Source organism: Etheostoma spectabile, unplaced genomic scaffold (assembly GCF_008692095.1).
Source record: "Etheostoma spectabile isolate EspeVRDwgs_2016 unplaced genomic scaffold, UIUC_Espe_1.0 scaffold00002169, whole genome shotgun sequence".
NCBI classification, from domain to species: Eukaryota; Metazoa; Chordata; class Actinopteri; order Perciformes; family Percidae; genus Etheostoma; species Etheostoma spectabile.
In genome coordinates this window covers 436,137-460,551 of record NW_022602864.1, presented here as the reverse complement: position 1 = coordinate 460,551, position 24,415 = coordinate 436,137, and the positions used below count along the sequence as shown (strand labels likewise).

Genomic DNA, 24,415 nt, shown 5'->3' with positions numbered 1-24,415 from the left:
TTTTACGAAACCCAAAGGGAATCAATTTAAAGTTAGTTTACTGTTTTATTTACAGTAAAAGCAATTAAATTGAATTGAGTTAAATGAATGCTCAATTATCAATTGTTGTCTATTCATTTTCTGTCCATGGATTATGGTGTACTTGGCAGATGTTTCAGCACTGTTTTAGATCCTAATTTTGTCAATTTTAGACTGCAGATGGGTGCTTAACATTTGAGAATTTTGTAGTAATTTGTCATTAAATAGGTTACTAAAAAAGTATTGTTAAGGCATTGGCACTGAAAACACGAGTATGGCACAGATAGTGAACCAGTATTGAATTCTTTTACACAATTCCCAGTCCTATACAACACTGCTCGTTTACCTGAGATACTTTTCTTCCAGAAACGTCTTCCCTTTCCCTATACAGAGTGCAGCTTACCTGAACCTGACTATACACTTTTTATAGATTGGTATTATAGGTCTCACTCTTTATCCTACATTCAAATGGCACACAACATACAGACTATAATTTATGTAGATCATTGGCTTTGCAATAAGATGCAACCAAAAGAAAGCCTAATGTGAATGAGTGTGAAAGAGCAATTTAAGGGTAGATGTGCCTGTGCCAGTGCCAGGGGCTATACAAGATTTGCATGCTAATCATTCTAATAATAATGTAATGCCCAAAGCACTTTAAGCAAATTGCGAACCAATGGTCATAGAAGGAAGCTTATCTCGCCGAGAACATGACACAAATATAGGTTAACATTTGAATGATTCCTGGTAATTCACGGACCTGTCAGTAGCCTGGCTCACCTCAATTGGAAATGCTCCACAACAGCCTGCTCTTGACTTCACTTCATTGCAAAGACTAGCTTAGACAGCTAGAACTCCTTAAATTTGTTCCACATGTCTATTCTGTGCTGTAAATGTCACAACAACGGTACACTTTACACCATAAAACCGCTCTGCTAACCTAAAACACTAAATCAAACCCTTAACTGTTCAACGTTGTTCTTACCAAAACAGCCAATGAGCGTTTTTGTCTCGCCCTCGTGCTCCGCTGCTTAGCCTTCATAACTACAGTTTTGATTGGATCATGTGTTCAACGTTTCTAGCTATCAGCCAATCGGTGCTCTCTTACTGGAACGTCACAATGTTTACCCGGAAATGAGAGCCTGCTCCAAAAGCTGCTGTCAAAATCTACTATTTACCCATTTCTAACCGTTGTTTATCTAACTAAATGATATATTACCGTATAATCTGACTGTAAAATAGTGACTCAGAATGTACAGTGGACTCTTGCCAAAAGGTTTAACCGAAGACGACCTCAGTCCAGATGACGAAGGGGATGATGTTGAGGAGAAGAAGGAGGTCGAGAATTGCGAGATGTCCGCTGAAAGGTTGAACTCCGCCGGGGAAAACACAGTCTCAGCTCTGGAGGCACAGTCGACTCTCCCTGGCAGTGATGCAGACAGTGATTCCCTGACATGCAGTATGCCTGGTATATCACAGGAAATGTGGCAAGTATGTTGACTGGGTTAGCATTCAGTCTGTGAAATACAAGCTAGCTCTACCTGTGGTGGTGGTGTGTTGTCTTTAAGCGATTGCTAATTCTTAAAGAAAACACTTTTACAAAAACGGCCACAATACATTAACAATTGAATGGAAATGAAAGGTTTTTAAAACCCTGTTTGACCATATGTGTATGATAATGGGTACAGTGTGCTGGAAATAAAAGGTTGTGGTGCCCTGTGAATTCAGCTGTGTGTGTGTGTTTAAGAAATTCCAGGATCTACGGAAAAAGAAGGATGAAATGAAGACAATGAAGTTCTCCAGAAGAAGAAAAAGACGACGACTCAAGAAAGGTGTCCGTATTAATATAATGAAAATGTAATGCTTGTGGATGTTGATGGTTGCCTCTGTTAGTATGTATTTTGCCTAGTCAAGTGGGCAACATTATTTGAATGTCTTTATGAGAATAGGAGTGGAAAATAAGTAATAATAAGAACACACTATTACCGTTTAGGCCACCTTCTTAATACTGTATATAACCAAGCACCTTATTTGCCCACCTATAGTTGAAGACTTCTGTTTAGCTGATGCTTATTTGTATCAGAGTATCTTACAAACTGTTTACCTGTGTCTCTCATGTCAATCAACAGGAACAGAGAGTGAGGAACCCACTGAGACAAGGTACTAAATTATGATGTCCAACCAGAGAAATTAATTGAACAGAAGAGTCAGGTAATTATTCTTATGCAACTGTGGCAGATGTGTAGCGTAAAGTATGGACTGTCAAAATAAAAAGTTTGTGAATGCAGCCAAATCTTAAATGTTGACCAGCACTTTATTACGCAATGATAAGATTATTTAACAGAAAGAGAAGCACACATGTAATTGGAGTATGTTTACTGCGAGCTGATCCTAACAACTAATTGAACGGGCTAATCCAATGGCCAAAAACCTACTGTATGCTTTAGAAAATGGCAGTATATGTGATTTGTAGTAAACACGCAAGAAACAGAGATCATTTATAGTCTAGCAGTTATTTGCTAAATCATCTGTATGTCAGCAAGTTCTGAGCATCAACCAGTGTAGCATCATACAGTCGCTGTATTGTGTTGAGGGAATGCTGATGAGGCAGAATGGGCCAACAGTGTCACCATGCTGTGTGATAGACACTCATCTAGACATATGGCTTTGATTTCAGCATAGTGATAGAAATAGAGTGGACAGTACTAGTGCTGTGCTACACGTAATGAACATTAATACATATTTTCTCTGTCAGCAGAGAGCGTCAGGAGAATCGGGAGAAGCACTGGGATGAGCTTAAGCAGCATTTTGGTGTAAATGATCGATTTCATCCCCCAGCATGTTCCAAACCCCCTCCGCAGGTAACAAAGACTCCCGCCTTCCAACTTATCTGCTGAGGTTTAATACTGTGTCAGTCGTAGCTGTTATTAACACCTTCCCATCTTTTGTGTTTCCGTGCCACTGTATCCTCTCATTGTTTTATATGATATGACAAATGGATTAGAAGAATCCTTATGCTAACTCAACCTGACACTGAGATGAATATTAAGGATTATGTTTAGCTACATTTAGTGATAAGATTAGGATGAATCTCCTTCTTGTGTGCTTGAGATTAAAGTGAAATTTAGGTTCTTTTCCTCTGTGAGAAACCTAATGAAAATCTGAATTTTGCCTGACAAAAGAAGAGAGGGTTAGAGTACCTGATACAGCCTCTGTGACTGCAGTTAGATTTAAATGAATGGTTAGATAATAAATGGGCATGTACCACTGCTGAGGAATTCATCATTGAAAGAAATTATAACTTTCTTTCATTCGGATACATTTCTGCACTTAAAAGATGAATGAACATTTTATGCTAAGGCTAGCAAATTGCCAATGAAGCAAAAATATTTGCAAGCTTGATGAACATTACAGCTGACCCAGTGAATGGGAACTGTTCTCATTTCAATTTGAAATCCTTTTAATGATTATTTTGGATTATTTTGTGCTTAATTTATCTCAGAGCAGCATAAAATTGAGTTTTTGCTGATTTTAGCCTCGTTTTGAATAGGGCAACTATGAAAGGATAAAAGAAATGATTAACCAGCTGAATGAAACAGAACTTGTCACATCAACATAATGAGGGGCTCCTTTATCCCTCAAATGCAGTTCCTTGTAATTAATATATCATTTTTTTGTTGAAGAAAAGCTGTCATAGTAGCCAGATGTCATTAATTTATCTGCTACCAGCATTTCTTTAGTGACCTTTAAAACATGTTTCATGGTTCATAAAGGAGGATGGTCCGTTAGTAATAGTTATGTTAGTGAGATACAAGAGATCATAATTGAGATCACAAGTCAGGTGTCAGAGTCAGCTACAGTTTATAAGCAGAATAATAAACTATATAAAGCAAAATCAAGCCCAAGCAGCTAACAGATAAAATTGTGATACTACTTTTTTAAGCCTGATGGTATCGTCCGAGTACTTTTACAGTTGAGTCAAAGTTGTCAAACAATACATCAGAGGAGACACATTAAGAATTACAGCCTCTTTCCAGTGTATTTCTTTTTGCATGATGACATTTTGGGGGCTGAAGAAATCTGGTGCTCCGCTTCCTCAGATAGGCTCATCACAGCAGAACTGCCTTGCCATCAGTAACCGGGGGCCTCTCTGCACCCCCTTCTGCTTTGGCCTGTAATGGAAATGTGTAATTAAAGAGTCACATTTATGTTTGGTAATCTCCTGTAGCATTTCTAAGATTTCCCCACTAATATCCAATCAAAAAGGTTTTCATTTGTGAAGGGAAATCTACATATTTGTAGTAATGGCAATCATATTAAAAATAAGGCCCTGGGGACTTTTGAAGTTACTCTTTGATTTTTTTTTTTCTTCTTCTTCAAAAAAGGAAAAATCTGAATTTTTTCCCCCCTCTTCTGCAGTCCGGCCTAGAAAAGAGCATAGAGAGGGCCATAGCTGAAGGGGACATTGCAAAGGCGGAGGAGATGAGCGACAGACTCGCCACTCGAGAGGTACGTTGTGCTGATAAGAGATCTTTGGGGTGCTCCCGCTGTGACAAATCAGGCTAATGGATCCGTGGCCATTTCTGCTGGAAAGACATAGAGGAACAAAAACACACGCAGACACCCACCATTCAGTCCTGCAGCCCTTTTCCATTGAGTTAATGGAAAGCCCTCCCCTTAGTTTTGAAGTGCTGCAGTGTCTTAAGGACTTTTGGCTCTGCTTTTTAATGAAGGGTACATTGCTTTCAAGCCAACTGTTAAATCATTCTTCAGGTAAGAGTTTCATACCTTTGAAGTGTACATGTCTCTAAATGCAGTGCCTGAAGTTTTGTAACTAACCACCTTGGCAGGCATCAAGGATCAAGTGGTTTGAAACTAATTTAGCATAAAATGTAGCCCACACACACACACACACACACACACACACACACACACATACACATAATTGTGGTTAAAAAGACATACAGCTGCGGTGGTACTTCTCCACTGGGGAAACTGCTGTACTTTGAGCATCAAAGTAAAACTTCTTTGTTTCATGATGCATGTTGCTTACGGAATCCCATAAGCTTTTTCCGTTTTGTAATAATAGCAACACAAACATGTATAACACTGTAGGCTCAGATTTCATTTTCTGTTCTGGATTGCAATATAGTTGCAATGTAGGCGGGTCCTCTGGTTTAGAAAATATTTTTTAACATAGAAACCTCGGAGTGTCCCATATAATGTAATGCTCCCTTACTATAGGTTTATGTCTTGGCTACCTGTTGTATTTATTTAAACGTACACTACAAAAGTTTGGGGTCACTTACAAATTTCCATACCACGCCATTAAAGACAGAATACCAGCTAATCTGAGTGGGTGGCTGACCTTTAATGCAATATTTACATTTCCCATTATCAGCAACCATTCATCCAATGTTCCAAAGACACATTCTGTTTACTAATCTCATATCATTTGAAAAAACTGAGAAAACATTGGAGAACCCTTTTGCAATTATGTAAGCACATAATGTAATCGGAACTGCTGCCTTGGTTAAAAAAACACAATGCAACTGATCTCAGCTGGTATTCTGTCTGTAATGGATGGAAGGAAATTCCTAAGTGACCCCAAACATTTGACCAGTAGTGCAGTTTTCCAAGAAATCCTTTTTTGTCCATCAGTTCAGCATGGGGGACAGTTCTAAATACTACAATACCAATAAGCCTGTGTCGTTGATGCTATGTAGAAGCCAAAATTGACCAAAAATCAAAAAAGTGAATTCATTTAAAGGAATAGTTCAACATTTTGTTAAATAGTCTTTTTCACTTTCTGGCAGAGATGAGAAAATAAATAACTACTCTTATGTCTGTACGCTGAATATAAAGTTAGAGGCAGCAGCCAATTAGCTTAGTTTAGCATAAAGACTGAAAACAGGAGGAAATAGGTAGTCTTGCTCTGTAAGAAGGTAACAAAATCTGCCTGACAAAATCTCAAAAGCTAACCAACTCTTTATATCTTGTTTATTTTTGTTTTTTTACTCAAAGAACCAGATATTTCTGACACCAGTTTTGTGTTTTGTACTGATGATTAAACCAGGTGGGCGCATCGCTGCAACAGTAAATAGACTCACAATTGAAAGCATTATCCGTCGTTCAGACTAAATGTGTCACCCAAAAAGATAATTTTCTGCAAGAAATGACATCACAAAACTGAAGAACAGATTTTGTTTGCATGAGATTTCATTCCTGTTATTTAATTTTTCTTTTTCATAATGTTAGTAAATCTTATAAACCTCACCCTCTTGAATAAATAAGTCGGCTCTAACAACAAGAGTCTGTGTTTAAAAATGAAGGGGGGAAAAAGCAGTTGTACTATTCATGGAATTGTCTTACAAGAGTGGCCCTGGTATCTCCAGTGTGTAATGGACATTAGTGTGCAGCATCAGAGCCTTTATACTCCCATCTTAACTGCTAGCAGAGTGGTCAAATATGGGGAAGTTAAATGAAAGCTCTTGTGAGTGGCACCTGCGCTGTGCTTTCAGAAAGCCTCTTAGAGCGCTGGTGGATTGGTTTTAGCCTGAGCCGAGGTTCCTGCCTCCCTGGCACCTGCCTTGCGTCTTGCCAGAACCGTGATGGAACGTGACAGCATTCTGGCATTCACAGCTTATTGTTTAGCAGCGATAACTTCATTTCATGGGAGTGTAGTCAATTGACCATTTTGAAATCCCCAAAACGTAGGAGACGTACATTTCTTTATCCTTCACTTTTGAATACAAAGAAACGCATTGCTGAACACATGGGGAGTATGAAGAGAAGTGGCAGCTAAAAGGCAAAAAAGTTTGAAGGATTGTGAATCAGTTAGAAATGATTATATTATATCTTACACGATGCAGCTTGTAATGCAGATAGCATTAAGACCAATGTTTGTTTACAGCACTCCTGTTCACTTCTGACAGGATTCGCTGTGACAAACATTTAGAGGATCAATAATCCCCACTGTGGCCAGAATCAATTTCAAGGTTATAATTGAGTGGCTCATTTGGTACGGAATGGCTTAGATGTTTAATTTGTTTACGGTCATAACACCAAGACATGATTGTGGCAGGCTTTTCACTGGAAGAATAGGAACAGGTTTTCCTTGCAAAAAATGCAAAAGCATTCCGACAGCTGTGAAGAACTAAAGAGGCCTGTTTGTCCCTCTAGGCATTGTTTTGTTAAGAAAACGCTAGTACATGTTGGATGACAATGTTTCAGTGTATTTTCATCCTCCATCTAAAGGTTTCCCACTTATCTCCTCTAAGCAAAGGGAAATGGGAGAAAGATAGAGAGCTTGCTGTCAGAATGCCCCCTTTTATAAAATAAAATGTTTGTTTCTGCTGTTTTGAGCTCCCTCAAATCAATTAATGATTTTAATTTGCTCTACTTTCTTCTTTTTTTAATCTGAACATTAAAACAATTGTTTAAAAAACAGTTTTGAAGGCTCCTTACAAATTCTGAGATGTGTGTTCTTTCATCTGTCAAACTTCTGAGACGTGCTGCTCGGATATTGCAGGTTGAGGTTTTTTTATTCTCATTTTTAAATATTTCCCAAGGCTTCGAGTCTTTGTTTCAGATGAATTCATAAAGACATGCTTCGCTTCTTCGTAAAAGTAATAACGCCCCCGAAAATAGCGTTAAGAAATCACATCCACTTTTAGCTAACAAAATATTGTCTACATTGCTTAGACAAGGCTCTCTAATGTATTCCTTTAAACTATACAGATAGGGTTTCTTTTTCTAGAAGATGTCTGTTGATCCTCCTCAACCCGTTTAGATGTCTTTTCACAAGCCTTAGGAGACACAGAATGTAAAATGTAAAAACCTTCTCGTCCCTAAAGTAGTCGTCCTAGTAGTTCACTAGATTAAAAAGTGAAAGTCCTCAAATTAAGAAGACTGGGTTACACAGCTGCAAGTTGCATATGGGCTAATTAATTCAGTAATTAGCATTACACGGAGTGACTGACACATATGGTATAAACGGCTCACAGCCTGACAGGAGGCTTGATAGCATCCAGCAGCTCATATTTGACAGATTGATTTTGCAGCTATTCGTTGATAAACCAGTGCAAAAAGCTGATAAGTCATCAGGACTACAAAGCACAGTGGGGCTTCCTATGTCGTCTAAAGTGTAGTATGACCCGCAGGAAAAGGTGTAATGTCTTGGTTCAGTACATACACAAGACATAAGTACATAATCTCTTCTTTCTATTTTCTCAAAAAAAAGGTTTACAACTGTTTTTTAAAGCTGTTGTAGGTTCTGGGTAGCTCTGGTTAACTGCTCTACTGTTTAGGATTTAGATCCAGTAGAACCATATCTATACATTTTGGTAGAATTTTGATTATACCAAGTAATATACTGCACATATGCTGCTCTCTAGTATGCCCAAACACATGTACAGTTGTGCTCACAAGTGTATGAACCCATGCTGTAATTGATTAAAAAGAGGAATAAAAAAATCAACATTTGGAAATTGATCTAAATGCCTAATTAAAAACAATTACGAAAATCCAACCTTTAAGGACACCAATATTCTTTGTGAATAAATAATGTACCATATATAAATAAATGTTCTTCCTTAAAATACAGGGGGCATAATAAGACACAACCCTATGTTAAATTCCCATAGAGGCAGGTAGATTTTAATTTTTAAAGGCCAGTTATTTCATGGATCAGGATACTATGCATCCTGATAAAGTTCCCTTGGCCTTTGGAATTAAAATAGCCCACCCACCATCATCACATACCTTTCACCATACCTAGAGATTGGCATGTTTTTATTTCAGTTAACCTAATAGCTGGTTTTGATTTGCGAGATGATTTTATGGAAAATACCCCATGCCAATCTCTAGGTATGGTGAAGGGTATGTGATGACATTTAATTATTAACTCTAATGGCAATGTTTAACAATGTAATGCTTTAAGATGTTAAATTGTTATTTTATTGTAGTCAAAAATGAAATGTACTCTATTGTCTTATTTTGTACATTGTACAATTTCTTAAAACATAGAATTACATTACAACATTTGAACTAACCTATCTTGGGCACTACCAAGGTGCTCTTGAGCAAGGCACAGAACCCCCACAGAACCACCACCGCCTTTCCATGGGCAGCCCCATCACTCTACATCTCTCCATTAGTGCATGTATAGGACCTGAGCATGTGTGTGTAATTCAGACTTGTGTTTAATGTGTGTAATAACAACAGAGTTTAAATTGTAATTTCCCCTTGTGGGACTAATAAAGGATACATTAAATTAATTTAAATTAACAAAGCCTAGTCATCAGCATAGAGAAAACCGTCTAAATCAACTGCAGATTTAATATCGTTTAGGCCTACACATATTAGGAAGAGTAAGGGTCCTAGGATTGATCTTTGTGGAACTTCACACCTGACCACTTCTAGATCGGATAAGGTTCCATTCATACATGCACATACATGTTGAATATGATTACTTAGGTTTGTTTTGAACCAACAAAGTGCTAGGTTAGGTTATTGCACCTAATAGCCTCAAAATCATTGCATCAAAGGAAATTATTTTCTGTTTCAAAAGTCAATCAGAACAATGTGATTTTCTGGTCTTCATTTAGCGCTGTACCCAAAATAAAGATGACTGCTACTGTACTTTGTACAGTACTTTCTTTGTTACACTAATTAACCCTCTCATTGTTGTATTTCAAACAACATAATCCTTGCAACAAATAATTACTCCTTCATGCTTTTTTCTCTTTTTATAACAGAGCCACTGAGGTCTTTTGAAATTGTCAGGAGCTGTACTTTATATATAGTAAGTGGGCATATTTCACCACAAAAGACCGCCACGCCATGTTAGAGCTTACAGTTTCCCCATAGCACTCATCACAGCTATTAAAGTGGCATTACCACTTCAAAACAGAAACTCTTTTAGTCTGTGACAATTGGGGGTGTCAAGTCCATTTCATTACTTCCAAGAGCTAAAGAATATGAAAAATAAAAATAGTTGCATGGCTGCTGGCCAATCCTGAACCAACAGGAAAGAAGCAGGCCTGCAGATGGCATATAGAGTAACGTGTTCTAAAAGGCAAATTTTATTTTCAGTCTATGCAGTGAAAAATAGCTAGGTCCTATTGAGGATCCGAATAATTCAGCCATACCTGGTGTTCAACTCTTCAGACAGTTTTATAATATAAGAATCACTGTGTCTTATCTTTTTGGAGCTGTAAAGTTCAACCGTGCTGGTGCAATCTCTCTCACAGCAGTCAGTTGGAAATGGGCAGTCTCTCAGATTATTAGCTGATGATCAAATGTATTAGAAATGCATTACAATCTAGTGGATGTGTAGTGCAGTAAATTGACCTCATAGTTTCTTGATATATCCTGTATTCCCTGGCTACATTTCTATCTAATAACCCAGTAACTGGCTGTAATCCCAACACAATCTTACTTACAACTCGTCACATACGGCCGCTTGGACAGGACCCCTCCGCATTAGGTTTATGACGCTCTAGGTAACCGTTTTCCCAATGTACAGGGTTGGGTTAGGAAACAAAACTACTTGGTTAGGTTTAGGAAAAGAATGTGGTTTGGGTTCAAATAATGTAATTAAAAAAATAAAGTAGGTTTGTTACATGACTTATGTACGTGGCGTTTATTGAGTACGTTAATTTATGGAAGTTACAATAACTCAACATTGACTTTTGGTTTCTCATGTGAGGAAGGGGGAAAGTCCTGCGTTTGTTTGACCCATCCCCCCTCCGAACTCGGATTTTGACGCTCTTCATACTACACCTTTGCTAACTTAAAAGCCCAGTGCATCTGATAAAGACGCTAAAGTTGGGAGTGAGAATGGGTAGGTAATCCAGGTCAGATCTCATCAGGTTCACTGACCTTTCCCATCCAGCCCAGTAGTTTCCCCAGGCGTTGAATGAAATTGTTGACCTCTTTTTCTACTGTAGTAGAGATGTGTTCACCATTGAGGAAAAAGAACTTACTGAAGGGCAATAAAGTTAACATAGACTGTGGCCAAGGCTCCACTGTTGTCATAAGTGAGGTCAAAACGCCACTTTTTAGCATACCTCTCTGGATATGTTTACATGCACTCACTGTAAATATGTCATTATTACATGTTTTTTCACACTTACTGCATACATGTCATAAGCACCTTCCTCAGAGAAACATGTTTAAGATGTCTGGCTTATCATATCATATCACAGCAACAGCTTGCATGACTCGGAAAAAAAAAATTGTTCTTGACAATTTCGATCACTATTTCTGAGAAACTCAATGATGCTCTGTCAGAGTAGAAAGACAATGTGTAAAAGCCAGGAACACTTTCTGATGCTTTTTTGTTTCTGACAATGTTCGCAAAACAAAATGGTGAATAAATTGTATATTATAGTATAGTATAAAATCATACGCGTTTGTGTTGAGTTGTGCATAGTATTAGGGCTGCAACTTTTCATAGTCGATTAATCTGTTGATTATTTTCTCAATTAATTGGTTAGTTGTTTGATCCATAAAAATGTCAAAACATGGTGAAAAATGTGAATCAATGTTTCCCAAAGCCTAGGATGGCATCCTCTAATGTCTTGTTTTGTCCACAACTCAAATATATTCAGTTTACTGTCACAGAGGACAGAAGAAACGTGAAAATATTCACATTTAAGAAGCTGGAATCAGAGAAATCGTATTTAAAAAATAAAAAAAATGACTTAAACCTAATAATCGATTATCAAAATGGCATTTAATTTAATAGTTGGCAACTAATTGATTAATAGGTTTCAGCGCCTGTGTTGTGTTGGATTGTTAACTCAACAACCCTAATCTAGCCTCATGTTTGACCGGTGGCTTCCTGTACTCTGGATGACCTCTTTTTAGACCTTGTTTTGAGAATGATTAACCCGATCAGTTGAAACTGTTTGAGAAGTGCTCCCTCCTAATAGTTAGATCACTTTATATACAATAATTAACCTAATGAATATGTATTAACTCGAGCCATTTATGGTTTCTGTAGTGTTTGAACTTGCGGATGGTTATAATATCCCTCATTATGTTCCAGCTCGTATTTCAATAGAAGCAGCAGCTGAAAGTAAAGGCCCACTGTCCTTGAAATCTACCCTTTGGAAAGCCTCGCCTAAATGCCGTGAAACAAAGGTGCTGCGGCATTTTGTCGGAGGAGACATGGTGGCTTAGTTGAAACAAAGAGCTGAACTAAGAGTGTTTCATGATATTTATGTTATTTAGCACCTTTTCTTTTTTTTTTTTTTCTCACCACCTTCTCCCCATGTTTGTAATCAAAAAATTAATGAGCAGCGCTTTTGTGGAAAGCAGGCTTTATCAGATTTTGACTTCCCCCGCCCCTCATCAGAGTAGGAGGCTGACTGTCTCCCCTGCAGTTTCCCCCTACAGCCCACCCCCCCAATAACCTCAAAGAGAGTTTAGGGAAACTCCTCTTTGTTCATTTTTCCTACAGCATAAGCAATTTATCACTGAATGAACTTTTATTGTATCTCTGGATGACTCACATTAAATTTTCGCCCATTAATTTTGAAATGGGTACTAAGCTTTTATCAAATGCCTGGGAATCTCATTTGGATTATTGTATTTCATTAATTACTTGATAGACAAAGCATACTTTTCAATGTAGATTTGTGTGCTGTTTAATTAATTAGCATGTTTTCTCTTTTAATTAAAGCCATTTTTTTTTAAATAAAGCCCACAGCAAAACACATATATAATTTGTTTGTAATTAGGCCTTAATTGGTGGTAGTGGAAGCTTAGCACCCTCGGTTTCTTTTTTCATGATTGCCATTTTATTGCCAGTCACTCATTAATTAAACTGTTTTTTCTAATTAGCTAATAAAACTGTTGATGGCATGTTATTGTAAGTGTGAGTTCAAAGCTTGCTAATAAGCCTACCCTACTCAGAAGAAGTGAGATAATGGAATGTGCACAAAGCAGGCGAACTTTAGAGATTTTTTTGTCTACTCCCTAAAGATGGCATGTCACGACCATCCAGCATCAGATTACTAATAGAGAAAAATGTAGACATGACTGTTCTACTGTGCCTTCCCTGGAGTGGCTTTCTTTTTGCTTGCCATTTTGTTTTGTTGGTCAAGTGGAGGCAAGATTATACAAAACACAAACAGTGCATAGCTAATATAGCTACTGTACATGGAGGTGCATGCTGTGATAGTTGGACTTAGCCTTGCTATGGAAATAAGGCTTTCACATTATTAAGGTAGTTGAAGTAATTCAGAAAAATACAAGTTACCATTAAACTTCTAAGCACAGCTGGAATGCTTAGTTGAGTAATTAATGAGTCAACTGAGCAGTGTTCGAATGTAACCAAGTACATTCACTAAAGTACATACTTCACTACAAATGTGAAGTACTTTCATTTTATTGTGAAGTATTTCTCTGAAATGTTCCAGTTGATTATTTCATTTCAAGCCACTTTTTGATCAACTACATTCTTTTTTTACAGCCTATGGTTACTAGACTACTTATTAATATTTCACATGCAAAACATATGATGGTCGTATAACATATAATGCAAGAACTACTCAGTAGTAAATTTGAGCTGACACAATTAGTTGATTAGTCGGTCGACAGTAAATGAATCTGCAACTATTTTGATGATGATTAATCCTTTTAATTAATTCTTCCAGCAAAAAAAGCCAAACATTTCATGGTTCCAGCTTCTTAAATATAATATGAGGATTTGCTCCTTTCCAGTATCCTAAATTGTTAAACAACGGTTTTGGACTATTGCTTGGACAAAACATGTAATTTAAAAATGGCACTTTTGTCTCTGGGGAATTTTAATGGGCATTTCTCTCTATTTATTTAAGCAATTAATCGAGAAAACAATGATTAGACTAATCAGTAATAAGACTAATCCTTAGTTGCTGCTTACACATTCATGCATCAGGAAGAATAATCTAAAGATACAAGATATAATAGCATGACACTCACATGGGGCATTTGTATAAGTACTTAGTTTACTATATTTTGCTAATAAATATATGAGAATAATAAATGAGTATTTTCACAGCATGGTTTTGCTACTGTTACTTAAGTACAGAACCTTATAGGATATTTCCTCCACCACTGCAATCAGCAACTATTTTGATAATTGATTTAGAGATTAAGGATTCTTTTAACCCTTGAGGTAATGTTGTGAATCACTATCTATTGTCTAATGTACAACCTGAAACTGGTTGATTTGCCTTCTTTGTGTCTACTCCAGTCTATTGCTATTACTAAGTGAATGAAACTTTGTCTTCCTTTCTTTTGTAATGCGATATGGGTGGTATTGATTGACCTCTTGATCTCTGCAACACTGAGGCTTTGCAACCACAAACACATTTGTCTTCCCCCGCTGCCTCAGTTTGAAGAAATTATGCTGAAATAACACACAAGCTGCCTCATCTGATATTCATTTCTTTCTTATATAGCCCTGCTTTCCAAAGTTGACTAAGGCCACATTATTTAGGCATTAAGGTACTGTGATAAGGGAATTAGGCTGGTCATTAATCGTTTACACGTCAAATGCAGCAGAGCAGCTCGGGGAGGTGATTTAGCGAGGCAAAGCCATATAGCCCTTGTTAATCCACCTCTCACACGTTTTAATTGGAAGAAGCTTCCTGGATAGGAAATTTATGAATGGGTTTAAGGCCATTTCTTCCTTAAAGCCATCATTTATTTCTTATTGTTAGTAGGAGCTTTAACACTTTATCCACATTGAGATGTATTTTTCTCATCTTTCATTCAGCTATTGTCTTTTTGCACTTGCTGTTTAATTGCCACAGTGTTTTATGTGGACCCTGCGCCGCTCATAAAGACTTCCTAATGCTTCTTTTATTTATCAAACACCTCAGAAATGATGCAATAGAACAGACACACACATGAAAACAGAGTGTGAAACTGTCATTTAGATAGACTTGGTTTCTGTATGGCCTATACAGCGTTAATGCAGAGTTTTTTTGTTTTTTTTTCAGGCCCCATGTTTGGGTCTCCACTTGAATCTCCATGACGACCCAAACATGAATGAACAGAAAACAGTACTATTGACTTAACCCTCCTAGTGGCCTTAAGCTGCTGCAGTGCCAGCATTTTGCATGATGATTTTTTTTTTGCTCTCAAATCTTCCAAAGGTCAGAGTATTAATCCTCTGAATAAACCCTGTTTTTATCAGGGCTGTGCCTAGGCCACACAAGAGAGGGGCACAAGGCACAGAAACATGGCTGTGATGGACAACTAATTGTATATTAATATGTGGCAGAGTGGGAAGAATTGCCTTTTAGGAGCCAGATAAACAAAGAATGCAGGAGGTTTTCCTGTCTCTTGCTTTTATCCCAGCGTTGTACTTTCATTCTTATTTTTCGCCAGCCTCTGATGTGAAAGGATTTGGCACTAAGATGCAAACGGAGGGGAGGGGGGGTGGGGGATCCTGAAAAGTGGATCAAAAAAGTAAATGAAAAATAATGTCATATTACTGAAAATATGAGAGGCTAATTTGTGCCGACTTTTTGCTAATTTTGTTCTCGCCACAGAAAGAGGAGCCGTCACCTGCTCGGCGCCACAGCGCTGACAGTGCCAGTGATCCATGAAATAAGCTGCCGCTGGCTTTGTTCAGATAAGAATGAACAAATCTGCACAATGTACTGCTCTCGGAATCTCATTTTCATACTTGCATGCAGGCTAAAAGAAATAAGCTGTTTGCAGGCTTGATTAATCAGACATTTGAGGGTTTTTTTGTCTCTTTGATCTGTTCTGTCTCCTAGGTAACTTGGGTGACATTAATGTTGAGCCCCAGTAAAGACAATCAGGGATTGTTGACTTAACTGATAAAAAGGGAAAAGAATTAAAGACCTTTAATGCTTTAAATATAGTAAATGCTATGTTGTGAATTTAAAAGAGAGGCATGGAAGTGGGTTTTAATTTTGCTTTTTTGTTTGGGAAGGCGTGTTTTCAAGGCCTTTCGCATTGCAAATGCAACCCCACAGGAGATCCGGGTAATGTGGGTAATCCTGGTGTAGAAAAAAAAAGAAAAAAAATCTCTGTCTGTAAATCTCCAAATGAAACCATTTAGCATCAAGCAGTTTTATTTGATTTGCTCCCAGACTGATGTGTGTGTGTGTGTGTGTGTGTGTGTGTGTGTGTGTGTGTGTGTGTGTGTGTGTGTGTGTGTGTGTGTGTGTGTGTGTGTGTGTGTGTGTGTGTGTTGTGTGTGTGTGTGTGTGTGTGTGTGTGTGTGTGTGTGTGTGTGTGTGGCTGGGGGGGGGTTCCTAGTCAGCAAGAGCTGTTCTCTGATTTGTCAACAATTAAATAAACATCCGGTTTATAATGTGCATTGCAGACATGTAAAAGCATTGGTCACCCACACCACTCCATCGAGGAGCAGGGGACACCCTGGTGGGACTTAATCTGCTCTCAAATCTCCTGCAAATGTAAGAGCAATCACCCGTTATAACTCTCTTTAAGAGGGAGAAAACACGATTTGAGGAATTAAAAACCTATAAAATGGCAAAGAACTGGAGAACTGTCATAGTATGTACGCTTCAGGTTATGCAGACGCTTTCACAAATCTTCCAGTGACTGTATAGCTGAATGCCTTGAGGGCCCAGCCAGAGCCCAGTACTTGCAGCCAGCCGAAGCCCTTATCTTAAATCCAAGCAAAGTACCATTAATCTTTTTGAAAGACCTTTATGGCTTTTAATGTATCCCAAATTAGAACATTTTACACCCTTGGTTCCTGAAATGTGGTGATAAAAAGCCTTTAGAGTTTAATTTTTCCTGCCTGCTCGCTCTTACCTGCTTAATCCCAGCATGCATTAGGAGATATTTTAGTTTCAGTCTTTCTAATAAAGTTTATCCCACTTAATTATAATTGAAACATTTTTTTTCCAGCAGGTCTTTTTTTTTTCTTTCTTTTCTTTTTCTTCAAGTGGCGCAGTGGTGGCACACTTCTTCATTACCTTAAGACTCTCCCCCCCCACCCGATTGTACTCTGAATATTACAGAGAATTACCCAAAGGTTTGGTGAAATTGTTCCAAGTTGTTTATCAAAGTTTGCCTTTGCTTGAATAACAAACCTATCTCAGGAGTGACAGAGGAGGCAGGATTTTTCTCTTTGTTTCCTGTGCTTCTGTGTGACTGGGGTTATTGGGATTATTCTGCTCCACAATACATACGTCTTTCCTGGGATTTGAATGTTTGCCTCTTGCAGTCACGGTCATTCTCTTCACTTGTGATTTCAGGGACTGCCTGCAGTACTCCAAACAGAAAAAAGTCTCTTTTACACTAGTGATCAGTGAAAAATACCAGTGCAATGTTTTTGAGACGGAGGGAGAAAAAAAAAGGCAAAATGCTGAGCATTTTTTTCCTCATTGTTTATGTATTCCCTTATTTCATTTGCACATTAAACAAGAAAACGAGAAGTAATCAGAAGGAAACAATGCACAGGAGAGACTATAAGTCAGGAGCTTAAAATATGACTTCTTCTTAAAACACCCCCAAACAAAAGGCAAAACAGATTAGAATCATTTGTAATTGCATTGTAATTTATGAAGCTATAGGGGACTTCACCCCCACTCAAATACACACACACACACACACACACACACACACACATACCCCACACACACACACACACACACAGATATCTGTACACATACACGTTGTAGAACCCTGTCATTCATACCATTGCAGATTATAAACAGTTTGTAGGGTTGAATTTTTCAAGAAAAACACAAGAAGCACTTCTAAAATACTGGTTGTTTTCATTATTGATTAATCTGCCAATTATTTTCCCTAGATTAATTGTTCGGTCTAAAAATAGCTCAAAAATTGCCCATCCTGTTTTCCCAGAGCCCAGTGGTGACGTCTTTAAATAGCTTGTTTTGACGGACCAACAGTCCCAAACCCGCAGATATTAAATTTATCAAAAATAATAATGTAATATTAAATTCTATCAGAAAATACAAAGAAAAGCAGCAAATATTGATATTTGACAAGATGGAATCAGTGACTTAATGACTTGAACAAATCGAGTATCAACATGTTCTGTTAACCTGGTGAAGCGACCGATTGTTTCAGCTTTAACGTCTGTTTCAGAAACAGGAAATTTTCTTTTAACAATTCAATAAAACACATTATAAAACCAGATGTCTTAAGGAGAGGAATTGCTTGTCGTATAATGGCAGTTGGAGAATAAACCGCTAACACACTGCACTTCTTTGTTTTTCCCGAAAAAAAATATACTTATTTAGTACATCCTTGTATGTTCATTACACATGTCAAATGTCCTGATATTACTCTTCACCTGTTTCCTTTATATTTCCACATCATCTTGTTGCATCATGTTTAACTTATCGATTTTGGTAACCATACAATGTGCAAATGTTTCTCTGCTGTAGTAAATTGTTGGACATATTATACACTGTCAGCAGTCTGCATGTTGTAGGAAAGCAGGACAGCAGACATGTGTTGAGGGTTGTGCTGTGGTGTGGAGGAGGCAGCAGCAGCACAGGGAAGCAGAGACACTGACGACAGCCACCCTGACACATCCGCCAGAAAGGCTTCTTCTCGCCACAGACTGATTTCCATTCTCTAATGGGCCTCTCCTCTGTCTGCCTCTAAATAGCTGGCTGTAAAAATCGCTCAAGCCGCTGATTGCCGTGACTTTGTGCAACGCAAACAGGAGGAGGAAGCTTTGAGGGCAGCGCAGAAAAGGAAGAACCAAATAGCCTGGGGGTAGGACGTCTCTCTCTGTCCTCATGTTTGTGTTTGCCATCATATCTGCCATGTGTGACACTCTGGGCTTAAGTACAGTCAAGCTAGAGCTACTGAAACCGGCATTAGCTGGACTTTGAATGATTACTCACGCAGAGATGGAAGTTGACAGCTATTCATAATAAAAGGTTTAGTAATTTCATGTTTTTGTTTCTGTGTTTCAGGTTTGAGGCTAAAAGACGATGGGAAACCAAAAGCAACATGGGCTTCATGTGACGAACACGGAGGAAAAGGAAAACGACTGTTGTTGTCTTTAAGTTAATTGGATGAAAGTAGCGTTTTTAATGGCGGGCTGATCCCATTTCTTTTTATACACTTTGTATATTTTGAAGACTTCTCAACAGCCGTGTGTGTGTGTGTGTGTGTGTGTGTGTGCGTGTGTGTGCGTGTGTGTGTGTGCGCGTGTGTGTACGGGTGGGGAGTCACAGAGTTGGCTAAGGAGAAACCAATCCAAAGAGGACAAGCGAGAGACAAATTATGGAGCATTCAAATTAATTCCTAAGGCGCCCATTGGTGTCTGTATTGTGTTATTTTTCATTACATTTCAGTGATTTTTAGCGTTCTACACCCCCCCCCCCCCCCCCCCCTTCAAATTAAATCTGGTGTACATTACTGGATGATGCGTTTATTTATTGCTGTAAAGTGGGTTAATCATGAAGGCGCTCTTTTCTTCTTCTGAGGAAGAGAAAGGAAAGATTAAGGCCCTAATGCAATGTACAGGATAATGTGCGATAGGATTTGGGAGAAGAAAATGAAATTTGGCTGCTGTAAACAGTTGTGAGCAGTTGTAAACTGGAAGTTGAGTGAACGTTTTGGGGGTGGGGAGATTGAGGGGGGGGGTGAACATGAAACAGAGGCTTTGCTGTTGGCCCTCACCCATGCTGGGAGACATGCTATTGTTTCTCAGTCCGAACAAGAGGCACGCGCTGTTTCTCGCTGCTCATTGTGTGATGAGCTCTCTTCAGCATCTATAAACTTGCGTCGGTTCCTCTCGCTTTTACTTTGATCTTTTTTGGATCTGCAGCGTTTTCTTCCACAGCTATACTCGCGCTTCTCCGATGCTCATCCAGATTCCAGGAAGTGTTAATTGCAAACAGCGTGCAAAAAAAAAAGCACGATAATTACTTTTATTCATAATGCTTGCTTATATATATTTTTTTCAACCATAGACAATTATTGCTTTGCTCCAAGGTAATGAGAATTCAAATTAATCCCACCTACGTTGTTTGCATTTCACATATTTGGGCACTTTGTCCCTTGGTGTGGAGCAGTACTCTCCTAGCTTTGCTGTGTAGGCTGAAACAGGACGAGAAAAAAAAAAAAACTAAACTTCAGAAATAAAAACTTTATAGGCAATTATTACACAAAACACCTGAGCTGAAGAAACCTAGACATGAGCTATATAATGTGAGATATGTGTATAAAAACAATAGATTTTTCACAGAAATGTGAAAAATCTAGCTTTCCGTATCATTTTACATCCAAGCCAATCACACGACTGTGTGTCTGAGAAGCTGTCAGTTGGTGCGAATTGGTGCTAATTAAACTATTAATTATCTCTGTAATGAGGCGCGAGTTAAAACTGTGTTAAGCACATCAAAGTACAACATGGGATTTCTTCACTTTGATGACTGCTATGAAAAATATATCTTGACTGAAGAGAGAGGAAACATCAGAGATGCTTTATTAACGAGACAAAAAGAAGTCATATTTTGGAGCCTTCAAAAGATTTTGGATCACTCCTCCAGAACAACGTCGCGGTTTAAATAGTCCGTTTTACTTAAAGGTGCTCTAAGCGATGTTGCAGGTTTTTTTGAGGCTACAGGATTTTTTTGTCACATACAGCTAACATCTTGTCACTATCCGCTAGCTTCCTGTCCCCTGAACACACTGTAAAAAAATGCGGTCTCTGTAGACAGCCCAGGGTCTTCAAACGCCAATAATAAAAACCTGCACAACAAATTATTACAGTGTTCCAGCCTATAACCAACAAAAAGGATTTCCATCACACCACAGCAGCGTTAGCACGTAGGCTACTTTCACAATACGCGTTCATGACTCAACCAACTGCTTTTTGTCTGTTAAAGGAGCCTGGGCTGTCTACAGAGGCCGCGTTTTTTTACAGTGTGTTCAGGGGACAGGCAGCTAGCAGATAGTGAGGATTTTTTGCAGTGGTTCAGGGGACAGGCAGCTAGCAGATAGTGGGGAGATGTTTTTTACAGTGTGTTCTGGGGACAGGCAGCTAGCAGATAGTGAGGAGATGTTTTTTACAGTGTGTTCTGGGGACAGGCAGCTAGCAGATAGTGAGGAGATGTTTTTTACAGTGTGTTCTGGGGACAGGCAGCTAGTGAGGAGATGTTTTTTACAGTGTGTTCTGGGGACAGGCAGCTAGTGAGGAGATGTTTTTTACAGTGTGTTCTGGGACAGGCAGCTAGCAGATAGCGAGAAGATGTTTTTTACAGTGTGTTCTGGGGACAGGCAGATAGCGAGGAGATGTTTTTTACAGTGTGTTCTGGGACAGGCAGCTAGCAGATAGTGAGGAGAGGTTTTTTACAGTGTGTTCTGGGGACAGGCAGCTAGCAGATAGTGAGGAGATTTTTTTTACAGTGTGTTCTGGGGACAGGCAGCTAGCAGATAGTGAGGAGATTTTTTTTACAGTGTGTTCTGGGGACAAGCAGATAGTGAGGAGATGTTTTTTACAGTGTGTTCTGGGGACAGACAGCTAGCGCATAGTCACAAGATGTTTGCTGTATGTTATAAAAAAACTCTGTAACCTAAAAAGCATTGCTTAGAGGGCTTGAGGGCGGCTGTGGCTCAGTGTAGAGCGTTGCCTGCCAATCGGAAGGTTGGTGGTTCGATCCTCGCCCCTGCAGTCATTGTCGAAGTGTCCTTGGGCAAGACACTGAACCCCGAGCATAGAGCACATTTAAAGGTGTGGTTATTGCGTATTTCAACATTGCACAATTTCCAAATAAGAACTTTTCAAGAAGGTTATAGCCGGTATAACATTTCTCAAGATCTTGCATTCAAAACATAGGGCAGAAAGCATCTGTTAATATGTGTGTTTTCCATATGTAAAAGCCATGTACTGTAGCCATTTTTTTAAGTGAGTAGTTGTCAGTGAACATTGCCAGCGCTCATCCAAGAGCAGCGCGGCGCCGTATCAATAGCATCTCACTTTATTAATCTCTTGGAACACAGGGTAATGCCTTGAGCAGAGATGATAGTGCTTTTAAGCTGGAAAATCCACTTTCTCACTCTCGTCATGTCGAGGAGCTGTTTTCCACAGTCTGCTCCTGGAGGCCAATCTTAGCCTCTGACCTAGGCTGATTTGTTGTGAAACGCGGAGACAAATTCCTTGGGCACATGTCGAACCACTTCTAGGAAAAGTGTTTGTTGTGTAGTGTGTGGGGGTGTGGAGAGAAAAACACCCAACAACAACAATCCCATTAAATGGTTGGGAAGCTACTGTTGTATGAAAGGGAACACATGTTGCTGGTAACACGACATCCGCACTATCACTTTCTGCTATCGCCGGCTAGAAGAGGATTAACTCGAAGGAAGGATCTCGGAGATGCAGCTGATAAAGGCAAGCAATGTTCTAAACAGCTCACACCTCACGCAACGTGTACATCAGCCATGGTGATGGTGCTTTGTTTGTGCATTGTTGAGGTTTTTTTATAACATTAATCAAACTATAACTTGTTACACTCGCTCTCATTGAATTTTCCCTGCGTTGTAAATAAAGGTTTCAATTAGTATTAGATTTATAAAATGTGTGGGATAGGGCTGCAACCAGCGGTTATCTTCATTATCAATACATCTGCAAATTATACTCTCGATTTAATGTTTAAAATGAGAAACTGGGGCGGATTTTTTTTTTTTTTTTTTTTTTACTATTTTCTGACAAAGTCCGATGTGATATCTTAAATGTCTTGTATTTTCAGTCCAAAATACAAAAACATTCAGTTTATGATATAAAACAGAGAAAAAGAGGAAGTTTCTAAATATGCGCCGTAGAAAACAACATTTTTTCCCATGTTTGCAAGAAATATTGCCTTTACGGTTAATTGATTGTCAAAAGTTGGCAATTAGTTTTCTGTTGATCGACCGATCCTTGCAGCTCCAATAAGCATATTTCACTTTTCCCCATAGGAAAACTACAGTATGGGGGCCTTTAGGGGCAAAACATCATTAGATCAAACGTCACAAAACATTTTTACTACGACTTGTGAAACATTTTCATGTTTTCAGTTTAAAAGGGTTTTGTTTAATGTTGTGTTTTCTACCTCAGGCCCGTCATAGAAAAAAAAGAATGTTTCTCTTCCTGTGCAGTATCATGTAAATCATGAGTACAACTCACAACAGTTATATATTTGCCCCCTTCTTTTCAAAGTAACGTATTGTGGAAGTGACATGTAAATGTGGACTTATTCCTCGGCTGATTTAATGACCTGTTTAGCACATCTGGAGCCCACCCAGATGTTTTGCAGTTTTAATTAGTGTAATCACCGCTCCTGAAAAAGGCCACAGCGGTGTTTAATGGGTCTTGTTTGTCAAAATGCACAGAATTATAACACAAAAGATATGCCATTTATTCAGCGCTACACTCTTCCAGTGATTATGGGTGTCACAATTGATAATTAGAGAAAGAAGTGATTCATCTGAAAGCCAAAATGAACCGCTGTGGTGTGAGGAAATTAGTTTGACAGTGTTTGGATGAGCGGTGTTTACACTGCAGTGTGGCGCTGTGGGAACACTTTACCACTCCAGTGTTGACTGGAGCAACGTGCACACACTTACTGCCGTTACTGGACGGGAGAGGCAGGAGACTTTTGATGTGACATCTGGAGCAGCAACTGGATATTTTCAGTAATGGCAAAACTTCTCATGAAATAATGAATATACTGTTTCATTCTGCAGGCTTTTGTCACATGATAAGCAGAGGTTATGGTTCCAATTTTCAGGCAGCAAAGTACAAAAGTGCTTTTGCACAGTTTCCTCAAACTGTGGGAATTAGGTCAAGCTAACATTTACAATTTGATAAAGACTGTTTAAATGCACATCCTCCATAATTGAAACCCATCCTGCAGTGTGCGGGTTACTTATACGCCCTCTTAATTGTTTCTTAGTTTGAAACTGCTTGGAAAGCATCTATTTTAATCATTTAGCATAACTTATGGAACCAAAGAAAAATGAACTTTCAATTAATTCTTCTTTTGCTATCGCGAAATAAAAACATTCCCAAGCAGAAATATGCTGAGCATGCACTCATTATGCATTCTTCTTCACTCTGCAAACCACATAGTGCATTTTATCTGAATGAATTATTAACCAAGTTAATGAATATTTCATTTTTCTTTATGGAACCATTTAACAGTCCCAACAGAGGTAATGACATCTTAAGCAGTGCCAAGTACCTGAAGAGAGAGGAGAGAATAGCATTTATGTGGACGATCAGGTTACGTTAACATACGCGCAACATTAAGATGTTGAAGCTTTTATTGTCATCTTTCTAACAATGAACATGTTAATTTGAGAACTCCCATTTTGTTATAGTGTATAAGCACACCTTTACTATATCACTTACACTGACCTGCCT

General features: G+C 38.6%; 2 protein-coding genes across 8 annotated transcripts in view; one reads left to right on the top strand and one right to left on the bottom strand.

Moving 5' to 3' along the window:
- Nucleotides 1-974, bottom strand: part of pik3ap1 (phosphoinositide-3-kinase adaptor protein 1) — a 36,027-nt gene extending 35,053 nt beyond the window's left edge. The window contains exon 1 of the mRNA XM_032507318.1: nucleotides 799-974. The gene's annotated coding sequence lies outside the window, so the exon portion shown is untranslated. The remainder of the gene's footprint in view (nucleotides 1-798) is intronic.
- A 140-nt stretch (nucleotides 975-1,114) lies between these two features.
- fam204a (family with sequence similarity 204 member A) lies at nucleotides 1,115-22,238 on the top strand. 7 transcript variants are annotated; one of them, XM_032507324.1, is made up of 8 exons: nucleotides 1,115-1,509; nucleotides 1,775-1,850; nucleotides 2,148-2,178; nucleotides 2,774-2,879; nucleotides 4,438-4,527; nucleotides 18,665-18,774; nucleotides 18,978-20,599; nucleotides 21,746-22,238. In XM_032507324.1, the coding sequence occupies exons 1-7, from the start codon at nucleotides 1,270-1,272 to the stop codon at nucleotides 19,027-19,029; spliced, it is 705 nt and encodes a 234-aa protein (XP_032363215.1). In that variant the 5' UTR covers nucleotides 1,115-1,269; the 3' UTR covers nucleotides 19,030-20,599; nucleotides 21,746-22,238. The 7 variants fall into 7 exon arrangements, with proteins under 7 accessions (XP_032363215.1, XP_032363214.1, XP_032363216.1 ...); XM_032507323.1 differs by having other exon boundaries at nucleotides 2,145-2,178; XM_032507325.1 differs by having other exon boundaries at nucleotides 1,116-1,509; nucleotides 2,777-2,879.
- The last annotated feature ends 2,177 nt before the right edge of the window (nucleotides 22,239-24,415 follow it).